Source organism: Cololabis saira, chromosome 22 (genome assembly GCF_033807715.1).
Source record: "Cololabis saira isolate AMF1-May2022 chromosome 22, fColSai1.1, whole genome shotgun sequence".
Classification (NCBI taxonomy): Eukaryota; Metazoa; Chordata; class Actinopteri; order Beloniformes; family Belonidae; genus Cololabis; species Cololabis saira.
In genome coordinates this window covers 14,571,490-14,595,609 of record NC_084608.1, presented here as the reverse complement: position 1 = coordinate 14,595,609, position 24,120 = coordinate 14,571,490, and the positions used below count along the sequence as shown (strand labels likewise).

General features: G+C 42.0%; 3 protein-coding genes across 3 annotated transcripts in view; 1 reads left to right on the top strand and 2 right to left on the bottom strand.

The window, feature by feature from the left end:
* Positions 1-20: 20 nt before the first annotated feature.
* pdia4 (protein disulfide isomerase family A, member 4) lies at positions 21-5,626 on the bottom strand. Its single transcript, XM_061713532.1, has 10 exons — positions 5,376-5,626; positions 3,778-3,952; positions 3,469-3,674; positions 2,980-3,118; positions 2,681-2,886; positions 2,447-2,605; positions 2,160-2,311; positions 1,803-1,959; positions 1,358-1,591; positions 21-683 (listed from the first exon to the last, which is right to left on the bottom strand). Exons 1-10 carry the CDS (start codon positions 5,449-5,451, stop codon positions 271-273), a joined length of 1,917 nt encoding a protein of 638 aa, XP_061569516.1. The 5' UTR covers positions 5,452-5,626; the 3' UTR covers positions 21-270.
* Positions 5,627-7,508: 1,882 nt separating this feature from the next.
* The window catches only part of LOC133423364 (polycystin-1-like protein 1), a 34,478-nt gene continuing 17,866 nt past the window's right edge, over positions 7,509-24,120 (bottom strand). Inside the window, exons 33-55 of the mRNA XM_061713552.1 lie at positions 18,252-18,358; positions 18,065-18,164; positions 17,830-17,958; positions 17,585-17,746; positions 17,316-17,502; positions 16,616-16,695; positions 16,163-16,518; positions 15,971-16,055; positions 15,674-15,859; positions 15,479-15,594; positions 15,282-15,392; positions 15,093-15,201; positions 14,374-14,442; positions 12,666-12,751; positions 12,304-12,538; positions 12,104-12,208; positions 9,977-10,105; positions 9,680-9,814; positions 9,374-9,532; positions 9,105-9,257; positions 8,019-8,186; positions 7,853-7,929; positions 7,509-7,758 (exon numbers count right to left, since the gene is read on the bottom strand). Of these exons, the coding sequence (XP_061569536.1) occupies positions 7,509-7,758; positions 7,853-7,929; positions 8,019-8,186; positions 9,105-9,257; positions 9,374-9,532; positions 9,680-9,814; positions 9,977-10,105; positions 12,104-12,208; positions 12,304-12,538; positions 12,666-12,751; positions 14,374-14,442; positions 15,093-15,201; positions 15,282-15,392; positions 15,479-15,594; positions 15,674-15,859; positions 15,971-16,055; positions 16,163-16,518; positions 16,616-16,695; positions 17,316-17,502; positions 17,585-17,746; positions 17,830-17,958; positions 18,065-18,164; positions 18,252-18,358 (3,294 nt within the window). The remainder of the gene's footprint in view (positions 7,759-7,852; positions 7,930-8,018; positions 8,187-9,104; positions 9,258-9,373; positions 9,533-9,679; positions 9,815-9,976; positions 10,106-12,103; positions 12,209-12,303; positions 12,539-12,665; positions 12,752-14,373; positions 14,443-15,092; positions 15,202-15,281; positions 15,393-15,478; positions 15,595-15,673; positions 15,860-15,970; positions 16,056-16,162; positions 16,519-16,615; positions 16,696-17,315; positions 17,503-17,584; positions 17,747-17,829; positions 17,959-18,064; positions 18,165-18,251; positions 18,359-24,120) is intronic.
* LOC133423226 (heavy metal-binding protein HIP-like) lies at positions 18,603-21,771 on the top strand. Its single transcript, XM_061713389.1, has 9 exons — positions 18,603-18,843; positions 19,084-19,146; positions 19,224-19,286; positions 19,353-19,394; positions 19,482-19,544; positions 20,693-20,734; positions 20,821-20,883; positions 20,967-21,089; positions 21,451-21,771. The coding sequence occupies exons 1-9, from the start codon at positions 18,609-18,611 to the stop codon at positions 21,720-21,722; spliced, it is 966 nt and encodes a 321-aa protein (XP_061569373.1). The 5' UTR covers positions 18,603-18,608; the 3' UTR covers positions 21,723-21,771.

The following is a 24,120-nucleotide window of genomic DNA, read 5'->3' as shown; positions in this document are numbered from 1 at the left end:
AGTGGAGGAGTCACTTCTGAGTGCTGGTCCGCAAAAGGGTTCCTTCATTTTCTGGTTTATTTAAAAACAGTCAACAGTGCTTACATGCTTTTAGAAACAGAAGAAAGCTGAATCTCTTGGATGAACAGAAACTAAAACGATAATTGTAATCATCACTGCAACTCAGTAACACCGTTGATGATTCATCGCGCTCCAGATGCTTCATCATCATCATCCGTGACTCCGTCTGAGCCCGGTAAGAGTTCTCAGCTACGCGTGGAGCGCAAAGTCTCAGAGTTCATCCCTCTGCTGTAGCTTTGAGGCGTGCTGTTCCAAGAACTTGCTCAGTCCTTCTACCGTTCGGTCTCCACCTTCAAATCTGACCGGGCTCTGCTTGCTGTTACTTGGGGCCAAGTATATCGTGGGGAAACCTTCCGCTTTGTAGCTGTCGTGTGGCACGTCGTTGGCCGTGGCGTCCATCTTGGCGATCACCAGATTCTTCTCTTCCTTGTACTTTTTACCCAGAGCCAAGTAATCCGGCTCCATCTTCTTGCAGTGACCGCACCAGGGAGCGTAAAACTCGATGAGGACGTCCTTCTTGGTGTCCATGACGATCTCGTCAAAGGTCTTTCCCACCACGACCTTCACTGGCCCTTTGTTGTTCTTCGGCACCGGCTGGGATTTGATGATGGGTTTCAGCTTTCCTGCAATTAAAAGAGAGGGAAAGTTATCGAATATAAAGTCCTATTTTATTTTATTTATTTATTTGCACAATGACAACAGTAAAGTTTGTTTTTTTTTTTAATCATACAAGGACAAATAATTTGTGCAGGAGAGGAAAAGAAGCCCGAAGGGCTTATAAAAAATCCTCCCCCTCAATACAAAATCAATCAATAGAAAAAGAATAGAAAGGAAAAGAAAGGTAAAAAACAAAGAAAAATACAATAAACACCCAAACAAAAATATCTATGAAATGGCAATTTCATTTCAGTAAGAATAGCCTGTTAATTTTGTCTATATAAAAGATACCCCACTAAGCTGGTCCTAAACATTTTTAAGGATGACACTAACTTAAGAGATCTATCTAAACAGTTCCAGAGTTGAGGGCCATGGAATTTGATAAAGGATTGGTGACTGCGGGTTCGACAAAGAGGTAAATGAAAGTTCTTCCCACCTCTAACTGAATAAGAATGAATATCTGATGATAACAGAAAAAATTATGAAAAGTACCTGGAATGTCTTGTTTGAAATGAATGAACTTAAACATAAACAGGCATGTTTGAAACTTGTTAATAGAAAAAATTGATAATAATTTAAAATTTGCTAAATAATCCTACATCGTCCAATTAAAAACATAAATTAAAAACACGGCACTCACCCTTCTTAAAAGCTGTAACAAAGTCTCTCAGCACCTCCGAGTCAAAGTCGTCTGGCTCCATGGCGAACTTCTGTCCGGTTTCTGACATGATTCCAGCGTTCACGTCCTCCCCGCTGTCGCTCAGGCCGAGGCTCTTCAGCTCCTCTGCGTAATCCTCCTCATCGGCGATGGCGAATGTGTACTCGGGGAAATCTTTGGCAACTTCGAGCACTTTGGACCTCCAGAACTGCGTTGCTAAAAATGAAATAAGACGAGACGAAAGGTTTTCACAAGATATCCTTCAAAAGTGGCGAGCTGCTGTTCCGAGAGAGAAAATGGCTGTTTTTTTTCTGCAAGGCCACATAAACAACATGAAGAACTCTATCCATTGATTAAGTTTCCTAGATGATCATTTTAAGAGTTTAAACAGTGAATGTTTAAAATAAAAGTTCAAGTGCTCACTCACTTTTCCTGTAGTCGAAGCTGAAGTCGATTCCATAATACACGACCACCAGAGGTCTCTTGGTGTAGCGTTTGGCATCATTACTGGGTTTTCTGTGGCCCACCAAGGGAATGGAATATTTCTGGAAGAACTCCTGCACATCTGCCACCGATGTCGAGTCCTACGTGAAGCATTAATGAAGTCTCCAGTTAATTTGTGGGGTTTACTGGACTATTTGAAGCTGCGCTGCCACAGTTGGTGATGAAGCACATTTTTACATCAACATTGAAAAGAGTCAGATGACTATCCTTATGGCTTTAGACTTGGTGAAAGCAAGTAATGAAAATTCAATAAGCTGGAAAATGTAGTAAAAGACGGCACCTTGACTGCGAGTGTGCGAGACGCCGGTTCATACTTTGAGCGGAACTTTTCGGGATGAACAATGACGATCTGACCGGGAGAAGCTTTGAGTAGTTTGGCCACTTCTGCGCTGAAGGTGTGGCGGAAAGTGAAGTCTTCCCTCAGTAAATTACCTGCCAGACAAGCAGCAGTCAGAACAACGCTCGCATACACACAGTGTTCTTGGACGGAAAGGTTTCACACCACATCTTTTACCGTGAAATGCAAAACGACAGCTGTCAAAAAGGTCACCATCTTTAACGACTTACATGCCTCGAGGTAGATCTCATAGGCTGCATCCTGCTCGCTGGAGAACACGCCCACTATGAGGGCATCGTCACCATCCTTCATGAGCTCCTGCACCTGTTTAGCTGCCTGGACCTGCCTGGTGGGAGGCCCCGCCTGTTCGCTCATGAAGTCCACGATCCCTGGAGGGAGAGATTTGTAAACTTTACAAAAAGCAATGCACGACATGGAAACCGCCGTGGACAGGTGCAACATACCATTCTTTTCTCTTGGTCCGTTGTAGTCGAACACTTTCCCCTTTCTGAAGATCTTCAGCGTGGGATAGCCAGAGACGCCAAAGCGTGTGGCAATCTCCGGCTCCACTGTGGCGTCCACCTTGGCCAGAGGGATGGCAGGAGAGCGCTGGCTCAACTCCTTGGCCGCCTTCTCGTATTCTGGAGCCAGACGCTTGCAGTGTCCGCACCTGGAGGTCAGTTGCATGAGGACAAATGATTGAACATTCAAAGCCAGACAAGAGTGAACGTCTTCAAACATCTGCATTTCACGACTGCCTCACCATGGAGCATAGAACTCCACCAGGACGATGTCTGCGTTGTTAACGGTGTCGTCAAAGTTGTCCTTCGTCAGCACCAGCGTGGCCTCAGGAGGAGGCTTCCAGTCTGGCTGAGAGATCTCCTTCACCCGCTCCACGATGGCTGCGACACACAGGGGCTCATCATTACTCCTCACACACTATTTTTTATCTTAAAGGGGACCTATTATGAAAAACAGGTTTTTTCTTGCTTTAACATATATAAAGTGGTCTCCCCTCGGCCTAACAACTCAGAGAAGGAGGAAAGCAACCAAATTCCCCCTGCCCACTCAGAATCCTGCATAGATAATGAGGTTAGAGAATGGGAAGATAAAGACATGGCTCAGAGGCTGAATTTCTCATTTATTTAGCAAAAACAATCAAAAGCTTGTTTTTAAAGACATTCAAGGCCTGTTTAAAATAGGTATTAGATGCCATATGTGTAGGAAGATTTTGAGATGCCTCACTTCCTACCTTTCTCAGTTCTTGCACCGTCGTAGTCCACAGGCTCCCCATTTTTCAGGATCTTGATGGTGGGATATCCCGACACGTCGAACCTGCCCGCCACCGCGCTGGCTACTGTCGCGTCCACCTTGGCCACGGGGATGGGAGGCTCGTTCTCCTTGAGAGTCTGAGCAATTTTTTCATACTCGGGGGCAAACTGCTTGCAGTGGCCACACCTAAGAGAAACAAAAAACACACCCAGATATATTCAGAAGTTGAAAATAAATAGGTACTCTGCGATTTACCAATATTATTTTAGAAATCAGACCTCAAACCTACCATGGGGCATAAAACTCAACGAGAACGGTGTCTTTGCCCTCCATGAAAGTGTCAAAGTTGCGGTCTGTGAAAACCAGCACCCCGTTCTCCTCCTTCACCTCTGTGTCATCCTCCTCCTCGTCCTCCTCTTCCTCATCATCACTGTCCTCAGCCTCCTCCTGGTCTTCTGCAACATCTTGATTCAGAAGGAAAACCAGGACGTTTTTTTATAGGTCCACAACACAATTTGTAATTAATTAATTTATTTCAAAACAGGGACAGTGCACAATAAAACATTAATCTTTTGCAAGAGAATATGCATTGTGCCAGGTTGTAGCAACTTGCTATTTTCCACCTGTAGTCCCTGGGCAGGTTGATGGAATACTACATAAAAATTAGTATAGAAAAAGAAAAAAAAACAAGTAAAAGAGCAGAACAAAGCAAAGAGACAATAGAGACAATAGATAAATAAAAACATGGATGCAGATTCAACAGAGCATGGGATCTGTCAGATGTTGGCACCTAAGATTTAAAGCCAACACACTTCATAAACGTACACACACTTGTCTTGACAGTAACCAACGCTTAGCAACATGTGAGAAGGCACAATGCATGTAAACACAGGGGTGTTTAGTCTGCACAAGTTTATACTAGTAGTAGTTATTAGTATCAGTTGTTGCTGCTCCCAGACAATATAAAAACAGACACACAAAATATTTCAGACCTGCAAAGCGTCACGACGGTCACGTACAGCCAGTGAATAAAGGATGATTTATGGTTCTGCGTTACACCAACGCATCACTTACACCAGTGTCTTCCAACCTGGGGTCCGGGCCCCCCCTGGGGGGGCGCCAGAGATCTCTGGGGGGGTGGGAAACTTCTTTGAGGATATGCAGTTGTAAAAATTATATTTGCACATGTTAAATAAATAAAAAAAATCATAATAACAGTCCTAATGGAGTACAGTAATCCAAGTATTTATAAACCCACATAGAAATATATTTTGGTCATTTTAAAATACTAAGTTATATATTTTACAGGATAAAAACTTAAAAATGTATTATTATATCATTATTCAACATTTAGTCATACTACTACTCCGACAGGTTGTTAAAGGAAAAATGTTAAAAAAATGTTGCTCTCATATTAAGAGACATTTTTCAGAAATTATTTTATGTCCTTGCAATTATTTTTTGTGTGTATTTTATACATTGGTGACACAAAAGGAAGGTGAGAAAAAACAAAGTACAGGGTAAACCAAAGATAAATGTATAAAAAAAAAACATAATTAATGTTCATTTTTACAATTAAAGGTTTGTAACGAATAACTTTACCCTTTTGCTGCCAGTACGTACGGGTCGGGGGGCCCGACTGGTCTTAGACACAAGTAGGGGGGACAAGGAAAAAAGGTTGGGAACCACTGACTTACCAACGCATCACTCGATTTAACGCAGAACCACAATTCACGCTTTAGTGAGTGAGTCGTGGTTCTGTTGACATTGACACTGCATGCTACATAGCAGGGTGATTAAAACCACTGTACTTGTAGAGTAAGTCATTTCAACAAATATACATGCTGAGCTTTTAGTTTTAACTTAATCAACTCAAGTGAAACTTACCATCCTCGCATCTGCTGAGCGTCGCCAAGTGTGCAACGCCGAGCAGCAGGATGAGCAGCAGAGCAGCTTTCTTCATGGTCCCGCCTTCAACTGCAGCTCCTGCTTGATTCACTTGGCTAATACAGACTCCTGGATGTGATCAAAATACTGCTGCCGTTTGTGTTAACACTGATGTGTGGCTGACAAACACGAATGTGGTGATTTCATACACACTGACACGCTGGTCCTCCTTCCTGGAGCTGCTCTGACCTGCCACGCTGTGATTGGCTGTCCGCAGGAGCCGTCCACCAATCACAGGCCGCCACTCAATTCCTGACTCCGAAACGTTGAATGTTCCTATTGGATGGTTTTGTGTATTGTTTCACTCTTGAATCAAAGCTGCAGAGCCTGTATTTCGTGTATAAAGTTTGTTTTATTTTATTTTATTCTACTGCTGAGCAGGTGCAAACATTCAAACAACACAGGATAACAGATTCTTTTAAAAGCTTCAAAAACTATAGAGAAAAAAGTCTGCTGCAGCCGGACAGGATATATAGGCCCAATCCCAATACACCCCCTACTTTCTACCACTAGTCCTCCCTCACTATCACTACCCCTAAACAAGAAGGAACAGATTTTAGGGCACTTGAAATCTTCCCAGGGCCCTGTCCCAATACTCCCACTACCCCTACTTTCAGCACCACCCCTAAAATCAGGAAGCTGAGAGCCAAAAGCTGTTTTAATTTCTGCTGTAGCGCTGTTAATATGCCACTTTATTAAGTTTTAATATTTTTTCAGGCGTAAAAGTAACCGTTAAGATCCCCAACCTGGGCTCAGTTTATCCAAATAACGCTTGACCCGATGTTTTCAGCGATGATGAGACCGGGGAGCAGCAGCAGCAGCAGCCGGAGTACAGACGTGATCGCCAGGTCAACCTGCGCCGTCGTCCCGGGGGAGAAACCTGCAGCTCTGTGGAGAATTACCGCTGGCTGAAATAAATCATTTAGGAAGATAAATGTTGGTTTAATAGATGAAATCTAACAGTTGTAGCTACGCCTGTTAAGAAATTTGCTCCGAAAATTTCGGGATTTCTGCCTGCCGGCTCCGGAGTTGATTTATGGTTCCGCGTTAAATCGACGCAGAGCCTACGGCGTAGGGTACGGCGTAGGGTACGGCGTAGGGTACGGCGTACGGCGCGCGTCGCCGCGTAACCTACGCCGTTGGCTCTGCATTGGTGTAACGCGGGACCATAAATTAGCCTTTATTCTGGCGAGGTTGCAACAACGGGCAAACGAGTGATTATGTACATTCACTGAGTGAATATTATAAAAGTAAAATATTTATTTCTCGCTAGAAATGTAATCAAAATGCATTTTTATGCAGAAACTAACCCAAAATATTGATTTTATTCACTAAAAAATAAGAAATGTCCGCCATGTTTTTTTTTTTGATTCAGTCCGCAAATGACGAAGAAAAGCATTCTGGGAAATTTTTCTGTCCCTAGATCAGCTAGTCAGCATCGGAAAACACTCGCTCCGTAGGGACAGATTCATAGCCACTACACTAGTTTTCTCCACTACCCCTAGGTGGAAAGAGGAATTGGGACACCACTACCCTCACAGGAACGCGCAAAATTTAGGGGTAGGGATGAAAACTAGGGGTAGTGATAGTATTGGGACAGGGCCTTATATTAAAAAATCCTGATTATATTTTAATGTTGACGTACTATTTCACACCTTTACAAAACTGATTATCTGATTATCTGACAGTGCAAACTCTCTAAATCATCATTTTTTTTAATTGCATGCAATCAAATGCAATGCTTAAAACCTCCAGACACAGACAGTTTCTTCCCCCAAGTTGTTGCTCTGTTTGCTCTGTTTGATGAACTCTCATCACTCATAGAGTCTCAGAGTAATCAACCACTGTGCAATAATAATAATAATAATAATAATAACCACAATCATATGCTGTAACAATGCACCTTTCAATAACCATGTCTACCTCTTACTGCTGCACCTTTGTATATATGTTAATAAGAGCTGTCATTTGTTCTATTTACTGTACAGTGAGTGAAAATAACCGAGTCAAATTCCCTGTATTGTTTGACCTGACTGGCCAAATAAACATGATTCTGCTTCTGATTCATTCTGATTAAGGACCCCAGTGTAAATCTGGTTCAGCTGCTCCAGGATCCTTATGGACCAGAACTTCCACCATCACCTCCGAACTCCTGGCCTGAGCTCTACTTAAGCAGTGGTTTCTGCTTGTTGTTGACTCTGGGCAGGTCTGGCAGTTTTTAATCTTTAATTCATCATCCATTGCCTCAGACATCTCTGCAGGGCTGTGTCTCATGTGGCCTCTGTGGGGTAGGACCTTTTGGACCTCCTCTTCAAACTGGGACCTGGTGGTGTTGTAAAAGAAGAGTCACGGGTATTATCAGCATCCTAATATCTGCCAGTGAATAATATGTATTTGATGTCATCTACCGCTGTTACCTGAACAGGAAGGATGCGGACTCCTCTCCATTTGACACATGTGGGGGCTTCAGCATCATCTGGGATCTCATCCAGTTCTGTCAGCCAGGTCATGTTCAGAAAGCATGAGTCGGACATGTTCAAAACGAAGCACGTTTTAGGATGTTTGACATGAAGCTGGCCTCACCTGTGCGTCCATGTCTGAGAGTTCAGGTGTGTTTGAGATGACAGAAGCGTCGTCCTCTGTGTAGCGGTGGGCTTTGGGGGGCAGAGTGTGATGCAGGCTGCTTGAGAGGGCGTTGAGTCTGAACAACAGTTCATCGACTAAGCTTTCAGCCTCTTCCAGAACAGCAGTCTGTAAAAGGTGTTAAGAAAGGCCAGTTAACTTCTACTTGGAAGTGAATCTTATAGCCCAGCAAGACATGCCCATACCATAATACTACATTAACCATGTTCCACACGTGATGCTGTATGCTTTAGGTCATGAGCTGTTCCTTTCTTTCTCCAGACTATACTATTATTCTGATATAAGCTTATCTTGGTTTCATTTGGCCAAACATTGATTTAAAAACATGGTGGGCTTTTATTTATTTGAATGTTTTCTGGGGAAAAGACCAACCTGGGGTTCTTGTTCTTGAATCTTACTTGTTTAGATTCATGTAGGTGTCTCTTGATTTTAGACGTTGGATGTTTTCTTAGCAGAAATGACACTTACTTTGTCTTCTCTTGGGCTTATTGACGTTATTGAGCTCACCAGCGCTTTTTTCTTCTTATTAAGAATGTACCAAACTCTTTATTTATCCACGTCTAAGGTGTTTGTTCATAAACTTTAGTTTTTTCAACCTGATGAAGTCCACCTTCACATGCATTTAGATCCCTGTGGACCTCATGTTGGTAGCTTCAGTCAAAGAGATGCCAAATACCAACTCAGTGCTTGATAAAAACTCCAAACCTATTTTATCTGCTGCATTTGTCTTAAACGTAACAAGGAAACCTGTCCAGATAACTTCTTTTCAGTCAGATGACTGAATACTTAAAATACCTTGAAAATATAGGTCTTTTGCTTAAAATGGTGATAATTCCTAAATGGTGCATCTAATATTTTTGTGAACCTCTGAAATTAAAGCTAAATGTTTACACTTTGATCACATCTCGATTGTTTTATATCAGTTGTGGTGGTGTATAAATGCAAAATCACAAAAACTCTTTCACTGTCCAAATACTTCTGCATCAAAATTTCCGACGACTCTGAGTTCTCTTTACTTTTTCTCACCCTTCCTTCCTCGTGATAATCAGCCCCTACTTGTTTCTGCTTCCCACTAAAGCTTTTTCCAATGAAGCGTAACACTTCTGCTGCGGTGAGGTCGCTCCTCCTGCTCTGAGCTCTATTGGCCTTCCTGACCAGTGAGGACATCGCACCAGCCGCCTGTAAGAAAGACACTTGACCGTTACAGCACAATATTGGTCTGAAATCTGACATGATCCGTGTTTGAAGATCAGTTTCCAGGTTTTACAGAGAAGAAAAACAACAACTTTGTGTACCAGTGCAGTCCAGAATGCAGAGGTCAGGCTGAGAAGTCCTCGGTAGCGACAGAGCAGCTTCAGAAGGGAACAGGGACCCGCGCTGAGAGCCCAGGAGCTTTGTATGTGCAGCAGATTCCCCGAGCAGGTCAACGCCACCGCAAGGATGAGGCCTGAAATCTAGCAGGGCAGAATAAACAGATTCCTGGTCTCAATGCTTCTCTGTATTGAACACATAAACTGTCTTGTTCTTCACATCTCAAACTAAACTAGAACATAAACATATTAATAAGGCTGAGAGGACTGAGGTGTTATTGCTAAAGTTACCGCCGGCCTGAAGAGCCTGGAGAAGGACTGAGAGAGGACTGTGGCCAAGGGGGCTAAAGTCCGGTTCACTCTGAGCACGATCACACACTTCACGCTGAGAAGGACGACGGTGATGCCACGAGCTGAACGTAACAACTGTAGAGACAAAAGAGATCTCTGTCATCAAATGCAGCCTTAAACACAATACAGGCTTAAAATGTTCAGGTAAAATGTGGGTCCGGATGCTTTTATTAATGCTGGGTCAATAGATTAACAAGAAAGGGGGTTTGTTGTGTTTTATTTCTCTCCATCTCTCACTTGTTCCCAGGCGGCCAGGACGCTAACATCAACATGTCCTCCGTGGCGTCTCTGCAGCACTTCAGCGATCATCGTGGAGCGATGAGTGTAAGAGACATAACAGACGAGTGTCGTTATCAGCAGACTGGCCTAGAAAAGAGAGGTGCATCAGGACGGTGTGACTTCTTTTTTTTTTTCGCTGCAGAGAATCGTTCAAATTCCCACATGATAGTTGCTTCAACCTTCAGATACTTTCCCTGCAAGTATCTCGGCATTTTAATCGATGATCAGCTTTCTTTTAAACCACATGTAGAAAACCTGGTAAAAAAATTACGACTGAAACTGGGATTTTTTTTTTTCCGTCACAGATCTTGTTTTTCTTTTTCTACCAGGAAAAAGCTGGTTGCTGTCACTTTCCTCCCTGTACTTGATTATGGCGATCTCCTTTATATGTATGCCCCTGCAAATTGCCTACGCTCACTGGACACCGTGTATCATGGTGCCTTAAGGTTTGTTACTGGATGTAAAGCCCTTACTCACCACTGCATTCTATATATATATATATATATATATATATATATATATATATATATATATATATATATATATATATATATATATATATATATATATATATATATATATATATATATATATATATATATATTATATATATATTATATATATATATATATATATACCCGAGTTGAATGGCAGCACGGCGCCTTATTCATTGGCATATTTTTATTTACAAAGCTATCCTGGGCCTGCTCCCCCACTATTTATGTAACTATTTCTCCAAATCCCAGAGCAAATACCACCTACGTTCCAACGAGTTTTATTTACTAAATGTGCCTAAAGTTAACTCAGAACTTGGTAAGCACTGCTTTAAGTACGCTGCACCTGTTGCCTGGAATGCACTGCAAAAAACTCTAAAGCTAAAGGATAAAGGAGCTCATCAATCTTGGAGCTCTGAAAACTTGTGTTAGAGAAATTGGAGCAGCTTCATATCGTACTTGTTTCTGTTTTTAATGTGAATCCAGAGCCTTAGCCCTGTTGCTTCCTCCTTGAAATGTATTTTATCTGTGTGTTGTGATTTCTATGCCTTGTAATTGTTGTAATTTTTGTTGTGTGACTTGTGTGTCTGCAATTGTAATTTCTTTTATGCTGCTGTCTTGGCCAGGCTTCCCTTGAAAAAGGGGTCATTGTGTCTCAACGGGACCGACCTGGTTAAATGAAGGCAAAATGAAAAAAAAAAAAAAAAAAAAATGCCGGCTGTGCTGTGCAGGCAGGGCCGCCGCAAGGGGTGTGCGTACCGTGCGACCGCACGGGGCCTCGCGCCCCAGGGGGCCTCGCGCTATGGGCGGTTTTTTTTTTTTTTTTTTTTTCCAATTTTTTTTTTTTCCAATTTTTTTTTTTCGTTTTTTTTTCGTTTTTTCCCTTATAAATATCAACAGTCACGTTCCATTACAGACCTAAATGTGTACTAGTCTGTATATATCAATAAATATATGTGCAATGATGCGCATGTCTGTTGTTCAATACAACTGCGTCAGACCAAGCGCAGACACAAGCTGCTCTGATCCAGACGGTGGAGTTGGAACAAACTGTCACACAATGTCGAGAGAACGAGACAGATTCAGGAAATTTCCATCAGGGGATGAAAAAAGAAAAAAACGAAAGAAAATGGAAGAGTTTATTTGCCTCTCTGAAAGGCTCGTTTGATAAATTTGTTACAAAAATCACCGATCCGACCAGGTCTCAAGCAGCCGTGGGGGCCCCGCGTCGAGGCAAGCCCAGATGACGATGAGGCAGGGGAAGATATCCAGTATTTTGCTAATTGGAGAGTTAAAATTGCGCATATAGACACCCGATCCGACCTGAAAAACCCAAAAATTTCGCGCGAGGGCCCCCCCCAGCCATTTCGCACAGGGCCTCACAAATCTCCCAGGCGGCTCTGTGTGCAGGTATGTTAGTTTAGCAGCTACAGGTTACTTCACCCTTACAGGCGGGTCATTGTGGTCTTGTTTGCATGTTTGCATTGGTCTGTGGCCCGCTGTGCGGCCCCACGTGTCCCAGCTGTGTGAGGGTGGAGATCTCTCAGGCTTGTGGGTGTTTTCTTGTTTGGAATAACTGACACAGACTCACCTCCAGCCAGGAGCAGGGTCTCCTCCAGTATCCCATCAGCCCTTGCTGGGCAGCAGCACACACTTGATGACAGAGTTGCAGTACAGACAGTAGGAGGAAGAGGAGCTGGTGGTGAGGAAGATAAAATGTGGTAAACCTTCAGGATTGTGACAAACAAAAACAAGAAATGCAAAAGTAGTTTGTACTTGAGCAGCGTTTACCTGGCAGAGCATGACAACAGAGTCCCAGGCAGCAGGAGTGTGATGCAGCCTCACTGACTGGACCCGGGCAGAGAGCAGCAGCGCGCCTCCATGGCTCTGCTCAGCGAGCAGGACCACGCTGCTGAACAGGCTCGGAGCAGCGCTGTACAAGGTAAACTGAACCTTCAGGGCCACCGTCTGTCCACTCAGCCAGCCCCTAGATTGCAGATGCCTCAGTTTTGATGCAGCATCAAACCTGCAGAACAACAGTACCTTTTTCTTTCAGACAACAAAAGGGATTTTCTCAGAAAACTATTTCCGCAGTGATTGTCAAGAGAACACTGAGAAACACGTTGTTATGATCATATTGATATTTTTCTCACTTTGTGGGGCCTAAGTGAACAGTGGAAAATGGTTCTGCAGAGAAACGAGTGGCATCACGTGTCCTTGGAAGAGTTGCCATGGGAACCTGCACACCCTCAGAAAGGCACATTAAATACAAGGTGGATGCTTTGACAAATGCATAATAGAACATTTTTCTTCATGAAATGATGGCATCAGGGTAACTTGTTTTTTTCATTAAAGTGATCAATTCTAAACTTTGATAGATGCTGAAATGCATCACAAAGAATCATGAAGCTCTGCTTCATAAAGGACCATCTAGGAAATATTACCTACAATTCAGCAGTATAATCAGTATAAAACCATTTACTTCTGTGTTACAGTAGAACAAATGTTTACACTCCTCTATTGTAAATACTGTAGTACTAATAAGCTTCCTCAACCTGAGTAGTCCATTATTCACGATTATATCATCCAGCCTCTTGTATGTAGCTTTTCTATTATCTGGTTATTTTGTATTATTCATCGCTTTTTTGCTTATTGTCAATCTTTTTCTGTCATCACATTAAACATATTATTGGATCCCTTTCTTCATCTATCCATCCATCATTTCATTATCTAAACCTACTTCATCTTATTCAGCGTGACGGGGCTTTGCTAGAGCATAATCCAGATGTTTCTGGGCAAAAAGGAGGAGTAAACCTTGGACATGTCGCCAGGGATTGACAGCGATACATATAACCAAACAAATACTCAATATTCATAAATACTAATACTAAAATAATTACTAATGATATAAACATACATGATATTTGACATTGAAAGGTAACCAGAGAACCTGCAGGAATCGCAGAGAAACACAAGGAGAACATGTAAACTACACAGAAAGAGCCGTGGCAGGATGTGCACCAGAGTGCATCGCCCCTCATTCCTTTTAAGCTTTCGTACTGGTTGTCATTAGTATTACTTCCTGTTACAACGAAACTACTTCTCTTGTGGGATCTATGAAATGTCTTTCAATAGCATCTCCAACAAATCATCACTTCTTGAGGGTTTTATCAGTCAGATTTCTTATAGGAAGCATCTCCTTGTGATGCTTATGTGCTGCACATTACATGTTTTTTCTGCATCGTCTTAATCATTTGAATTAATAGTTATAGTCTAAATCAACCAAACACTGAACTAAACTCTCTTTAAAACAGCTTAAACCACAGCTGAACCTTGTTCAAAGGCTGTTTATCTCGTTAGAGTTGTGCCTTTGTCAAGAAAGGCAAGGCAGAGGCACGTGGCATGCCATCGGTTCGTCTGACTGTCAGAGAGATTGACCAAAAAAATCAAAAAACAGACACGTCTTAGTCTGGAGAATTTAAATATACAGGAAATTGATTGCATCTATATAAGCACTGCTGTATGTACGCCTGCATCTTGAGCTCATGATTAGCAAACAGCACTCTCTACAGGTACATATAGTGCAAAACAAGAGTGTTATTATATCCTGAAAGTTTGCACCATGTAACCAACTATTTCCTTAATATAAAATATTCTAGATCATTCAAGAAATCTGTAAATTTAACTAAACATGCATTGGGTTTAATCAAAATCTTTTCTCTTGAAGCATATTTACAGATTTTACAGATACTGTATATTTTGAACCATTTGAACCATAAATGTCATGAAAACTGCTTATTTTGAAAGAAATGTGCAGCATTTATAAGCACTGGAGCCCTTTGTGCTTCTTTTCTACCTCACCTGAGTCTGAAATGAGTCGTGCATCTCTGTCTTCTGGACAACTGGAGCTCCAATCACAACACACGACTGCTGTGTGGTGAAACAATAAAATACAGTTGGACTTTGACTTATAGTGATATAAAAAATGAGACAGTTCGACGAAAGGCCTTTTCTAGTGGATAAATAAACATTAAATACTTCACATGCTCCAAAAAAAACCTACACCCTCTCAGTTCTGAGGTCATAACCTCAGTACATAAGCTACATAATACTACCCAATGCTTGAAATTTGAGATGCCAACTGAGGTCAACAGAATCTGAGAAGCTTGAGTATTTTGTAATTTCTCCGACCACTGCACAGTCTGACCTAATTTTGCTATAAATTTCCACTCCTGGGAAGGTTTGCAGCTGTCTGAATCTTTTCTTTTTTCTTTTTTTGTGTGTGAAATATCCTTCTCACCCTTTCTAGTCTGATGAGCAGCAACAATTGTTTGTGTAAGATAATTTCTAATGTCTTCCCTCCTTGGCCTTGTGTTAAAACAAACCTGAAAGCTCCAGTTCAAGAAACTTAGTTTGGTTATATTTTGTTGGAAAAAAAATAACACACCTTATATATGAAGTATCGATGTTTGTTTATCCATTACAGGACCTTTTGTCAGTAAATCACTTGACTCCATGAATCCTTGACTGGGCGAAGTTGGTCTTTCATCAACCAAAAGCTAGTTTTGGTTTTAGCTCACCTCAGTTTTGGCTGATGAGTTCCCGTATATAAAATCCAGCAGACTTCTGTGTGCCCACTTCCACCAGTCCTCGTGACTTGTTATGGACATAAAACCATTATCGTGGTTCCTGATGACAGAAAACAGAAGCTTTGATTTCTCCGTGTTGGAAGGGAGGGGGGGGTTGTGGTGTATCTGTGCAGGATTTGCCTCATAAAATGCCTCCTGACTGCTCTGTTGAGATGGTAATGGTCTTGGGCTGAGCTTCCAGAGGTTACACACAGCATCAGCAAAAGCATGGTGGTGCAGAGAAAGAAATCCCTGCATGAGAAATTATAATGTGTTCTTATTATTTCAAGCTGAAAGGACATTACAGTTAGGTGCTCACGCAAAACACACAGACAGACCTCAGGGTCTCACGGATAAGAGCCTCTCTCCTTCGCTTCCCCCGAGCCTTCCTCAGCTCTGCTTGAGCAGGCGGGCGGACGAGACGCAGGTACCGAGCTCGCTGGCGAGCTTCGAGCTGCAGTAAATCAGAGGTTATAAACATGTATCCGTCTGCGTCCAAGAACAGAACTCACTTAACTAATTACAGTTGTCACCTTTTCCAGCTCTGAAGACCTTTTCTGGGAGAGAGCCGAAGTTCTGAGCTGTTCTTCTGGGTCTTCAGCACCGTCGGGGATCCACTTTCTTGAAATCCCTGTTGGAAAATCTCTTTCATTGATAAAACAATGAAACTCTGAGCGGCTCTTCCGCCAACACGACACAACAACTGCCACGGCAAGTATCTAGGGGAAGACAGGAGTGCAAAACTCACGTTGACTGTTTTCATCAGTGTTTAGTTACATTGATTGTTGTTTTCAAAAGGAAAGAATGATCTAAATTGTAATTTCTTTTACCACTGCTGGCTGGATGAGGAAGATGGAAGACACAAGAGAGATGAAAAGAGCATGTATCCAAAGGAGAACTTTGGCGCTGCTGAATCTGAAAACAGACATAATCACAGTTCCAGTGACACTGGCACAACGTGACAGGGCCGCAACATAAAACATTTCTAAAACATCAAGTCAACGGCATCACACATCCACTACCTGAGTCCCAGCGCTGCAGCCAGCAGCAGGCAGGAGAGAGAGGAGATCAGACACAGCGCCCAGGCCAGGTAGCAACACCACAGGGACGTCGGTCTGAGCGCTCGCTTCATTTCTACACTCTGAAGGTCTTCCCTCGTGGCTTTAAGGCTTCCACGAGACCTGATGCTCTCGGGTAAAGATTCAGGGGTTTGATCGGCATCACACCACTTGGAAACCAGAAATAGTTCCACACTGCTCTCAGACTGTGGAGCATCCTCCACCGCGCCCCTCGTGACCACGTCTGGCCGGAACACAGGTTTCTCATCTCTGTCTTCACTTTCCAGGATTGAAGCAGCTATGGAGATGAGGTTGATGTCCTGCAGCGCATAAAGGAGGTCAGACAGTGATGAAAAACAATGCTCTGAAACCAAAGAGAGAGAGCACAAGTAAGGAAACATAACTTGTGGATTTAACCTGGAGTTTCTGCTGGAGGCCAGTCCGGGTGAGATGGGGCTCTGATTTAACTTCACTTCTGTCAGTTACTGAGACAGCATCTGCGAGGAGTTTACAGACTTAAAGACACGACTACCGTATTTTCCGCTCTATAAGGCGCACCGCATTATAAGGTGCACCTTCAATGAATGACGTATTTAAAAACTTTTTCCATATATTAGGCGCACCGCATTATAAGGTGCACGTAAATATATGGTAAAATACCGTACTATAGTGGCAGGGGTTGAGTTACGTATCTACCTGATGGAGCTGCGCTACAGGAAATGCTACAAAATCCTACAGCAAATGCAAAAAAAAAAAAAACAAGAAGAAAAATACCGTATGTCAAATTTTATTAACAAAATAAAAACCAGCTTTGCTCCGTCTCGTCAAAGTCGCCATTATGCGAGTCAGCGTCGCTGCTGTTGTCTTGAACGTCTGTGACGATTCCTGACGTTTTTAGCGCCATTACTTCGGCGACACCAACTACATTACCCACAATCCCCTTGACTACAGTAACAGAAATGACCGTAATGATCATATATAAGGCACACTGCCGGTTTTTGAGAAAATGAAAGGCTTTTAGGTGCGCCTTATAGTGCGGAAAATACGGTATATACAAATTGGAGAAAGGCTTAAACGACTTGGCTTGATGGAAACCGAGAGTCAAATCAAACTTCACCTTCACAATGATGCTTTCCAGGAAACGTGTTGTTTGCATGCAGGACTCCTGAACCTGCTATCTTTATTCCCCCGAGTCTGAACAGGAAAGATATGACTGCTGCTGCAGGTGACACAGCTGCCACGCTCATGAGCCCCGTCGTTATGGAAACAGTTGATAAATCAATAATACCCAACTGGAACGGCAGCTGTAAACAAAGCATAGAGAGAGCGCGTGTGAAATAACTGTCATGCACGTGATTGTGTTTTTTCGGTTCTCACTTGACCTACCCGATCTTCCGTGAGTGAGACGATCACGGCGTTGACGCAGCCGTACCCCATCAGCAGTAGCAGAGATAGGTTAAGTCTCTGAGTGTGTGTGAAGGCGTTTGGGCAAGGACGGCTGTATACAGACATCCACATGTGGAAATCAGCCAGGTAGTCGAAGAACATCTGTAAGAACACATGTGGAAACCCAGGGTCCCTTTAACCATGAGAGGATTCACACTAAGAGCGTGTGAGTGTCGAATGCCTACTTTTGCAAAGCCTGTTCCATGAGTGCGTAGTCGCAGCATCCTCTCCACCCGCCCATCACCTTTGTTCACGGCCAACCAACACTGACCCCCAAACAACCAAGAGCGTCCCCCCACCTGCCCGCTCTTCACCTGGATCACAAACACGTACACACGCCGGCTCCACAGTCAAACTACAAGAGCAAGCTGCAGAAACAAAAGAGGTGCTTGCAAACACTGAACAGGAGGGGCTTTTTACCTCTGATACCTCCAGTACATCGAGGTACCAGTCAGGCGAAGGGCCGGAGTTGTCGTGCCAGATGTGAACCCCCCACAGAGAGCCCAGACTGTCTGCTGCACTGTGGAGAACAGACACAGAAATTACACCGAGGCAGAGTGAGAAGAGCGGGTTTGATTGTAATTTTTAGAGATTTGGAGGAACTTACCTCAATATAAAGGTGTCTTTGCAATTCCTTCTGAAAAGAGTGCATCCTGGGACTTGAAGTTCTTTAGTCTGTGAGAATCCATCGTCACCATACAGCACTATGAAAACCTGGTGAGCATGGAAAATGTTCAAATACGCACATCAGTAGGTTATAAGTCATATAAGTTTTATTATTTATGTTGTATTTCACATATTTTATGGAGAATGTAATTGAAAGGAGTTCAGCCTTCAAGTGTGTGTTTACATTTGCTATCAAGAACACCTGTTTAATTCTCATACAGCTGCTCTGCGACCGCCTTTTTTTTTTTTTCTTATATAGTGAGGCTCTGAGTGATATGTGGAGAAGAAATAGTTCAGAATGAGGAGAGCTGCCTTTGTTTTGCCACTGCTGCTCTGCCTGTGCTGGGCACGGACTTGGGGCCAGAATGGAGATTTGCCGGAAAGTAATATCGTTGGTCTGAGCGAGGATGCATCTCATGAGGGCAGCAGAAATGGTAACTCCACCTCTGACATCTGGGTTGAGCTGAGGGAGCTGAAAGTCATCGCCGATGAACACAGGATCAAAATAGAGAAGGTCGAACGGGAAAACACAGGTTAGACCCAAAACACTGATGGCAGATGGTCATATATGATGTAAAGTTTGGTTTCATGTCCTCTGACGGCTTTATTCACAGACTCTGGCAGCTTTGAAATGCATATTTAGAGTTAATCCCGTCTTCATTTAGTAATAAACCTTTTTAAATGTATTCACAGTTTTGGAGGTCAAAATAAAAAAAAAAAAAGTTTAAAAGTTTAAAAAAATAGTTTGATGGAAAACAAAATGCCTTTTACAGTATTGCACGCCGGACTGACACACAGCAACAACAAAATAGAGGAACTGAACAGAGTAAACACTGGTAAGCTCCAAAAATCATTAAAGGCTTATTTACTGAGGCAATGAAACCCAGTTTAATGTTACTGTCAATGTTTGCAGTTTTGGAGACCAGATTGAACACCAGTGAAAATCTACTTGAAGAGCTTCACAAAACCAACATCGGTAAGATGCAAAAATCTACATGAAGAATAAATAATAAATAATAATACTCTTACTCCTCAAATGCAGATCTCGAGGACAGACTAACCGCAAGCCAAAATATGAACTCTGGTAAGATCACAGCACATTAACCCCCCGCCCACATACACACACACACACACACACGAATTACAACTGAAATGTTAAACCTGCCCACAGTGCTGCAGGACAGAATGAACACCAGCGAGGAGGAGATGGAGGAGCTTCAGAGCCAGAATGCAGGTAACATCATCAAAAAGTAAATGCTGGAGGAACCTGACATTAGTGCACAGACATATCAATCATGTATCACCTATGCTGCACTAAACTGACGTCGCTTTATTGATGATTTAGAACTGCAATGCCTCCAAATAACCCGAAGCAGCTGTTCACACTCACATCACTCACTCGTTCATCTCTGCCTCAGCATGAGATGCACAAGTGCCAAGTTTACTGCTGCTCAAACACATGAAAGACTTATTCTACCTCCGGCTCACCTGTCAGCACAGACTCTCCCGTCCCCTGCATCTACTTGACATGTACACTCTGATATAAGTCTACGCTGATACCCTGTAAATAATGATAGCAGCTGTAGAGTAAAAGTTTGATCCTGTTAGGCCCAAATCAACAAACAGCTGGGTTGATTTTAAGACCATTTCCAGAAGTTTATGTGCAGGTATTTTTCTTTTCTTTTGAACGGTATAAAGAGATCCACATGCCCAAGAGTTAAGTAGTTCCAACTGACAGCCACGACAAAATGAATAATGTACAAAACAATTAGGCTGAACTTGTCTCCAAGACTACTGCTTAATGGAGGTTTGAAGGACATTATGAAATATATCAAAATGGTTAAAAATGAGGGGGCAGGGCAAATCCTTTAATAATTAATCAATCAATCAACCAATCAAGGAATGGCCCAGTCAATATCATCCTGATCCAATATGTTGCACTATTATATGCCTTACTGTTTAGAAAAACAAATGAATCAGATGGTCTTTGAGAAATTAAGAAAACTAAAAGTTTTCAATGACAAAGAGTTCAGATAAACTGGACTAAAAACTGAATATGTCCATTAAAATTACTTTTTTTAAATTGAAATGTAAATAACAATGATTGAAATAACTTAGAACATTCAACCAATATTACATAATGTTTTTATTGTTGAAATGTGTGATCCTGTCATAAACATTCAAATGACAAAAGTACATTAGAGTTTATGGAGAAAGCTTATAAAACCTATAATTTTATCATCACACAATACCAAAGTTTAGCTTTTTTTTTCTTCTCGTTTTTCAGTTCTGTGGTGAAATATGAAATATGAAACATGTTGTTGTCACTTAATTGCCATTATCTTCTGTTTTTTTTATTGATCTTCATGGTCTTTGTTGCAGATCTCGTAACCAGAGTGACAGCAGGTGAAAATAAAACCACAGGTAGGATAATAATGTTACAATAAAAATTTGTGAGAGATGTTAAATGAAAGGCAACGGGAGGATAAAAAAGTTGATCACACTGACAGCACTGGAATCAAGAGTGAGCACCAGTGAAGGCAAACTGGAGGAACTCCAGACACAGACGGAGGGTAAGTCAATGTTGAGACAGCACCTCAGAGGACGTTACTGTTAAATTAGTCAGTGATGTGAAAAAGTATTTTCATCCACACAGGTCAGGCAAAGGTGGCGTTCTCAGTTGGACTCTCTAAAGAAGTTGGACCCTTCAATACTGATACCACGCTGAAGTTCAACCAAGTCCTCAGCAATATCGGCCAGGCCTACAACCCAGATACAGGTGCTCACATCCACCACACGGTGTCAGATGAGTGACCGTTTCAAACTGAAGGAGAACTTGTTGTCAGTGTTGACAACAAAATAACACATCCATGCACATGACCTTCATGCACGTTGCTCAGTAATGAGAAAATATCTTAGTTGAAATATTTTAGTTTGTGATTTTGTGAAAAAAATGAAATAATCCAAAACCTATTGTTTACCCATCCTGCACAGGGAGGATTCAACACATTTGACACCCAATGAAATGCACTCTTCCATGTGGCACTGTGTGTGTCAGTGTGTGTGTGCGTGCGTGCGTGCGTGCGTGCGTGTGTGCGTGTTTTAGCTTTAAGCAACACCAACCTTCTCCTCTGACACAGGTATCTTCACAGCCCCAGTCAAAGGCGTCTACTACTTCAGATTCACCCTGCGGGAAAGTCGCCCATGGCAGGTGATGGGTGCTTTTCTCTGTCACAACGACGTCAACAAGCTGTATGCGTCAGATTTCAATGACAGGACTGGTTATGTCACTGTGTCTAACGCGTTAGTTCTTCAGCTGGAAAAAGGGGACTTGATCTACTTGAAGCTTCCATTAAATTATGGAATGTCATCTAACAGTAATTTTGATGGTTTTCTGCTATTTCAACTTTGAGAGCAAAGTGCCAATATTACAGGAATGAAAAATAAAATTTGAAAAACCATGTGTTTCTTTGTGTTCTTTGATGAGATTGAGAACAAAATCAACCACCTCAAATTGTTGACTTTCACTGTCAAGAAAACTATATGGATAGTTGTTTTGTGGCTGCCCCAAAGCAAAGATGTTGAATACTGATTTATCGCACCACAGTACACATTACGTCTATGTGGAAGCCAAGGATACGCTATTGGCTGAGCTGTCTGCCAATCAACAGACCACGCCCCTAATTGTATATAAGTGTGTTGCTTTGAATAATTTTACCTGATGAAAACAATAAAAACAACCCTGTATGTGTCATTGTGGTGATGGGTTAGATAGAAAGGAGTAAACTTGCTCGACTTGTGAAAATCAACTTCAAATTTTATAAAATAAATTAATTTATCAGCTAAAAATGAAAATTACATTTGAATTTCTATCCAAATGCTGAATATGGAAGCTGACCTTGTAACTTGGGGGCTAAGCTAGAGGGGGCCATTCATTTGCAAATAGCAACAAAAAAAAAACAAGGCAACTGTAGGAATCAGTTTTATTTTAGGACAGACGATGAGACTCTAGGGGAGGGTTGAGGCCAGTTTAGGGAATAAATACAACTAAAAAGGCGTAGTTCTAATTCGTAAGAGTTGTCATCTTTATAAATGCTTTTGTTTTAGACTAGCATATAATCCTGTTAGTTATTATTTTCATCAAATAGACATATGATGAACCTGATCATGACCACTCCTACAACAGAAACATCTGCAACGCTCCTGTAAACTTCTCAACAACTAGCCAAAGTTAGCTAGTAATCGATACAGTCAAACCTGTTACGGGTCAATCAAAGATTTTCATGACTCCAGTTCAGCCATGAGCAACCAGAAAATTAACCAAAGGTCATATTTAAGGTTTAGTTTTCAAAAATGTCATCTGTAGGAGCACACCCGTGGACCTTTGGGCTTCCCTGTATTCAGCTATTTTAAGTTACTCATTGCGACAAAGGGAACGGGTGTTCAAAGTTTTGAAGACCACAATGACCTCCAGCGGAAGGCAGCTGCAAGAACTGAAGAGGAAGAACATAGAGACACAGCTACCACTGAAAATAAGTATTTTAGCAACAGAAACACACGTAAATGCTTTTAATCAACTTGCCAATGGGAAATATGAAACGTGTTTGGAGGCCAGACTGAATACCTGCAATAGTATGATGGAGGAGCTTAAAAGGGAAAACACAGCTCAGCATGAAAAAACTGTGAGGCATGATTTATCCCTTGACCCTGAATGCCACATGTGATGATCACACGTGTCTGACACCTGTTTTAAAATGTACACTCTGCTGGAGCTCAGAGTCAGCTCAACTGAGACTGGGGTGGAGGAGCTCCAACAACTCAATGCAGGTGAGATAAATGAGCCGGCGCTGAAAGTTTAAAGTGACGGTAAGAGGCAAACTGATGCAGACTAATGGCAACATCCATTCACCTTCTTAATGGGCAGAAGTGACACACTGCAGCTGTCAATGATGCTTGCATTGCCATTCTGCAGCAGTTTAATATGTTCCATGGGAGTAATGTGAAGAATAACTTCTGTCTCTGCATTTCTCTACATTCACTCAGACCGTTCAAAGGTCTGGTTCCTGGACCCTGCTCCAGTGATGTCACACTGAAGTTTAATAAGGTCTTCACTAATTTTGGCCCGGCCTACAACCCAAACACAGGCACTCACCACGTTCACCAACACACCAGCAGAAGGCAGTTAGAAGCTTTTTTGGTACTTTTCTCATGCCTGCCTATTATTCTTGGGAGACCATGTATTTAAACAATTTTCTGTAAAACATAACAATGTGTACTAATGAAAAATATAGACAAAACTAAAGCTACAAAGAAAAAAAAAATCAATCAGGACGTATTTCTTTTCTGCAGGCATTTTCACCACCCCTGTCAGAGGAGTCTATACTACGTTCACTGCAGGATAGTTGTGTATAATTTCAAACAAACTAGTAACCCCCACCGGAGTATGTCTAATGCAGTTATACTCTAGCTAGAAAAGGGAGATGAGATTTTCATGACTCTCATCAGAGGCCACAGTTTATAATGACGTAAACAATTAAACAAATTTCAATAGATTCTTGCTTTTTCGTCTGTGAGGGTTGAGAAGTAAAAAAAAAAAACAACGAATGTATTCACTGGCAGCATAGCTAAATATTTGCACTTTATCAGTGAAAGCTATTGTGTGATTTTACCTGAATTTTTGACCAAGACAGGTTGTTGATTGAAGGGGAACTGCTCAGTGGTGAAAAGTGTTAGCATCACTTGTTGCTCAAGTCAATTTTTACATGCCACATTTGCTCAAAACCATTCAATAAAGCAACAAAAGACTTGCA